Below are 4,868 nucleotides of genomic sequence, written 5' to 3' on the forward strand. Positions count from 1 at the left end.
TATTAGGTATTAAATTTTGACATATCATGACAATTACAAGATTAAATTGTGACAGCACTAAAAGTGTGCTTTAGACTACTTTAGAGGAAGGCTCAACTTTGACAAGTAACCTCAAAATTATGCCCGTTTGAGTTATCCGCTTAATTTCCTAACTCGTTTCAATTACTTAAAACTTCAGGTACCTAATACCAAATTAATGATATTTTGTACCTTGAGTTTGACTAGAATGTCTAGATTCTGTAAAAGCCGATCAGGGCTCAAATAAGCTAGTGGGACCAAAAAATTAATGAGCAAAATTTTGCCATGGGATTCTTGGTACTTGCAAATTAACAAAGAAGACTGAAGCGATTTCACGTTCAGTGTTCACGATAATAATAGTGTTTTTTTATTGAACGTTATTTACAGAGGGAAACTATAACAATCAGAGTCCTTGTCCCTCTAATACAGGCAGAGAATAATAGTGTTAAATGGGTTCATAATAGTGTCAAATGGTCTATGCCATCAAGTTGAAATATGTAAGTCTCTATGAAGACATGACTTTTGTTTTCAGGCGTCAGAGTATGAACTGATGTGGGTGCTCCGCCTATCGATCTTAGCGGCCTCTGTAATATCCTGCTCTATAGCGCTATCTGGGGCCAGTATTTACTACTTGTCTGTTGTGTGCTCGGACGTTGTGTACGTCACTTTGTTCCCGCAGTTAGTTCTCGTCGTCCACGGAGCAAATCATGTCAACAGTTATGGATGTTTGTCGTCGGTCGTAATAGGGATTCTACTCAGGATAACAGGTACGAGTTTTTCCCGCGTTAAAGGTAATTTCCAAAAATCGCAATTTTGTCTCGGTAGAAAACGCCATTTTAGTGGGCTTTGTTTTAGATTTAAGTACCTAATTATAACTACTTATTTTGTTTATATTTTTTGCTGTAAAGGAGTGTTCACAGTTCACACTATAAGCTTTCCTTTGATTCCACCAACATCTTTTTTTTCTCCTGACATTCATGATTGGAAACCTCCGACATGGAGAAGGCACATGAAGAAGACCGAGCGATGTCGATGTTGGTCGACTGCAGTTTGGACGCAGGTCACCTAATACGACACCATTTCTTTTTCCAGGTGGAGAACCAAACCTGGGTCTCCCGGCTCTAATCAAATACCCCTGGTACGACTACCAGCTTCAGCAGCAACTGTTCCCATTCAAAACCATGGCCATGTTGCTATCAGCAGCGAGTCATCTACTCATCAGCAAACTGGCGGCTATTGTCTTCGAGAAGAAACTGCTGTCGACAGAACGATGGGATGTACTGAACGCTTTCCCTGATGTGAAAACAAAGAAGTAAGTTTTAAAGTCAGCATTTTTATACTACATTTTTGATACACTGTGCACTCTAGCATTTACACTAAAGGTAGGAACACACTACTATCACGTCACGTGAACTCATCGGTATTCAAAGAGATGTGGTTCAAAGTTCTCCCATAATATTTCGTTAATAATAGCTACAACGTTGCCCTCAAATTACGTGTGCTCACGTCACGTGATACGCTGTTTTAAATAAGATTCGTGCAAATCTGAGAGTTCACTCACATTTGCAGGAGTGCAGCGTTTTTAATGAATTTTTAGTAAGTTTACAAATCTCGTTCCCAGATCAACACACTACGATAAATGTTACGACTAAAACTCGAACCACTAAACTTCATATCCGAAGTCCACTGAGCTACCACTACACCACTGACGTTCTCAGTTATTCAAGAGCTAGAGTTATGATCAGTAGGCCTAAATGAATCTACAAAATTATAATTTTATCAGAGTAGGTACAGTGTAATACAGGGTGCGTCATAAATACCATGACAATCTTCCTGGGACTGGTTGCCTAGTGGTAAATCCGGCCCTGTCGATATCCTAAATCAAAAATTTGGGATCGAATGAGGAAATGGTTTTATAAAGTTGTGATACATTTTTTACAGATGCCCCTCCATAGTGACGCCCCTGATATCGCGAGAACAAACCCAAAACTACGATAGTAGTTCTAGTAGGTAATAAGAAATGTCAGTAAGTCCTCAATCCCACAACAAAAGTTATAGAAAAGCATGATGCATGAATCAGACAGCAATTACAGAGAAAGACCAATAGAAAGAGTTAAACTGGTCCTAAGCCTAATCACAAACTTTAGGCTGCTAAAAACACAAATTTTCGACATTTTCGGGCCAGCAGTGCTCAGAGCGAGGTAGAGTGAGTGTGTGAAAGAGAGGGAGACAAAAATACGGGAGAGATAGGATTAATGTAAATACATTTAGAATAGGAGGGAGGAGAGAAACACTTAAATTTCACTCATTCTACCTCTACACAAACAGAGAGAGAGAGAGAGAGAGAGAGAGAGAGAGAGAGAGAGAGAGAGAGAGAGAGAGAGAGAGAGAGAGAGAGAATAAGTCGCGACGAAATAATTTTATAATAAGTCGCGACGAAATAAGCCTTTTTTTATACTCTCTGTATATTTTGGATATGGCTTCGAACTCTTGACGTTCGTGAGCCTTTAGCTTGAATATTCAAGCTTACCCAGCTTTGTTTGAACAGGACTCAACACTCACCCTGTATGGTCTTAGCTAGAGGTAGGTAATTGGGCTTAAAATACAGTCGCGTTGTTGACATTTCGAAGTAAAATAAACAAGTCAGCCCTATCCTAGAAATAATTTATACAATTTAATATACGGCAAGTAATAAGGACAGTGTCACAATCACAGTTATACTTGATGTTAATTAAACAGTCCTATCTGCTTAGTCATTAGTGTCTATGGTGCAAAATCCGAAGGTGTTTGTGACGTGGATAATTTTTTTTTTTTTTTTAAATCTAATTTTCTACAAATTTACAATGCAGCTCATCTGGCACAAAATGTGTAACATTCTTTTTTTACTGCTCTCTGGAGATTACAAGACAATCCAAATAATTAAAAAGATCTACTCGTACTTATTACCTTTTGTTGGTCAGGTATTAGTGACATTGTTGTAGGTTGGAATGTCCTTATTTAAAAGGTAATGCTATGCCTTTAATCGCTCAAGAATACCCTCCACCGAAAATTAAACAAACTCTAGAGTCAGCAAGCTTAACAAATCTCTACAAACGTCCTTATAGAGTATAGTATAGATATAGACTATAGTGGACTTCTCTTCTGCTCTTTGTGTGTCTACACCACCTGGTATTCAATGCAGATTCAGCCAAGGGTCTTTAGCCATTACTACCCCGAAACCTCTCTGTATATAATATCTAACGAGTTTTTATGTTACTCTACCCTTGTACTTTGTCTTTTGATAATTGCAAAATATACGAATGCTATACGCTAAATAAAATAACGAGTTTTTACAAAATCCATCTTGTTCTGCTCTTGTTTCCAGGACTTTGGAGGGGACCAACAACATGGGTTTTAGCTAGATATTAGCCGCACAAATTGCGTTCTGTATATAATATCTAACGAGTTTTTACGAAATCCATCTTGTTCTGCTCTTGTTTCCAGGACTTTGGAGGGGACCAACAACATGGGTTTTAGCTAGATATTAGCCGCACAAATTGCGTCCCACATTGATTGTCCGCGGCCCTGCGGCACCATTGTCCATACCATCTGAGTAAACTGTCAAGGAACGGCAGCTTTTTTCTATCGTATCAACCTTCTCTTTGATCACGGACAATATAAGATCTTCGCTGTTACAGTCCCTCTAGGGATTTGCATGGGGCTAATTTTGTAACTAACTGATCCTCTTTTACTGGGCCTATTGTCTTGTAAAACTTGACACACTCTTGCATGACAACTTACTGTAAAAGTATATTCCATGTTCTTTACTAGGGTTCTTAAAACCCCCAACTTGTTTCTTTCCTCAGTTGATATCTGTTCCATTTGCCATCGTGACGGCTCAAGATTACCCTATACAATCAAATGGAACCCTACCGTCCCCCCAAATAGATTGGTTGGGGCATGTGGAGCCCAAATTGAACGGCAGCTTTTTCCTATCGTATCAACCTTCTCTTTGATCACGGACAATATAAGACCTTCGCTGTTACAGTCCCTCTAGGGATTTGCATTTGTAATTGGGGCAAATTTTGTAACTAACTGATCCTCTTTTACTGGGCCAATTGTCTTGTAGAACTTGACACACTCTTGCATGACAACTTAATGTAAAGATATATTCCATGTTCTTTACTAGGGTTCTTAAAAACCCCAACTTGTTTTTTTCCTCAGTTGATATCTGTTCCATTTGCGATCGTGACGGCTCAAGATTACCCTATACAATCAAATGGAACCCTACCGTCCCCTCAAATAGATTGGTTGGGGCATGTGGAGCCCAAATTCTATCCGCAGTGGACCGAATCAATGATTATTCTAATATTAGGTGGAATACCGTGCCAAGTAAGTAAAAGAACCAGGTGGACTAATATGTGCCTGTAAATTGCATTGAAACAAAGGCCAGCCTAGTTAGCTTGGTTGGTAGTACGTCTGCCTTGTAAGCGCTAGGCCGCGGGTTCGATTCCCGCCCGGGGCGGATTTTATCCTGATGGGATAATGTTCGTTGCTTGGTTGGTAGTGCGTCTGCCTTGTAAGTGCTAGGCCGCGGGTTCGATTCCCGCCCGGGGCGGATTTTATCCTGATGGGATAATGTTCGTTCTCGGAACGGCTGGCTTTCTCCTATCCTGTCTTCCTTCTCTCTCCGATTTCGGGACGATAAGACCATAGCGTTTACAGTTCCCTCTGTCAAACTCTTAAAAAAAAAAAAAAAAAAAAAAGAGGGCAGAGAAACAGCCTGTGTGTATGTAGATGGCACGGAGAGGTAAGTGTCATGGTTGTTAGAGGGTTAGAGTGACGTGTGTTTGAGAATTAGAGAGCAGAGG

The 4,868-nt window shown here is 39.9% G+C and overlaps 1 protein-coding gene across 5 annotated transcripts in view; it reads left to right on the forward strand.

Moving 5' to 3' along the window:
• The first annotated feature begins 524 nt into the window (after positions 1–524).
• LOC103518544 (high-affinity choline transporter 1-like) overlaps positions 525–4,868 on the forward strand; it is a 26,036-nt gene continuing 21,692 nt past the window's right edge. Inside the window, exons 1-4 of one of the 5 annotated variants that reach the window (XR_003394044.1) lie at positions 525–785; positions 1,111–1,330; positions 1,960–2,028; positions 3,502–3,623. Coding sequence is in view for 3 of the 5 variants with exons in the window: in XM_017447842.2 (XP_017303331.1) it covers positions 569–785; positions 1,111–1,330; positions 1,960–2,028; positions 3,502–3,538 (543 nt within the window). In the remaining 2 variants the exon portion in view is untranslated. Of the gene's footprint in view, positions 786–1,110; positions 1,331–1,959; positions 2,029–3,382; positions 3,442–3,501; positions 3,625–4,868 lie in introns of those variants that run through there. The other 4 variants (XM_017447842.2, XM_026830310.1, XR_003394045.1 and 1 more) reach the window with 4 other exon arrangements.

Source organism: Diaphorina citri, unplaced genomic scaffold, assembly GCF_000475195.1.
Source record: "Diaphorina citri unplaced genomic scaffold, Diaci psyllid genome assembly version 1.1 scaffold2241, whole genome shotgun sequence".
Taxonomy (NCBI): Eukaryota; Metazoa; Arthropoda; class Insecta; order Hemiptera; family Psyllidae; genus Diaphorina; species Diaphorina citri.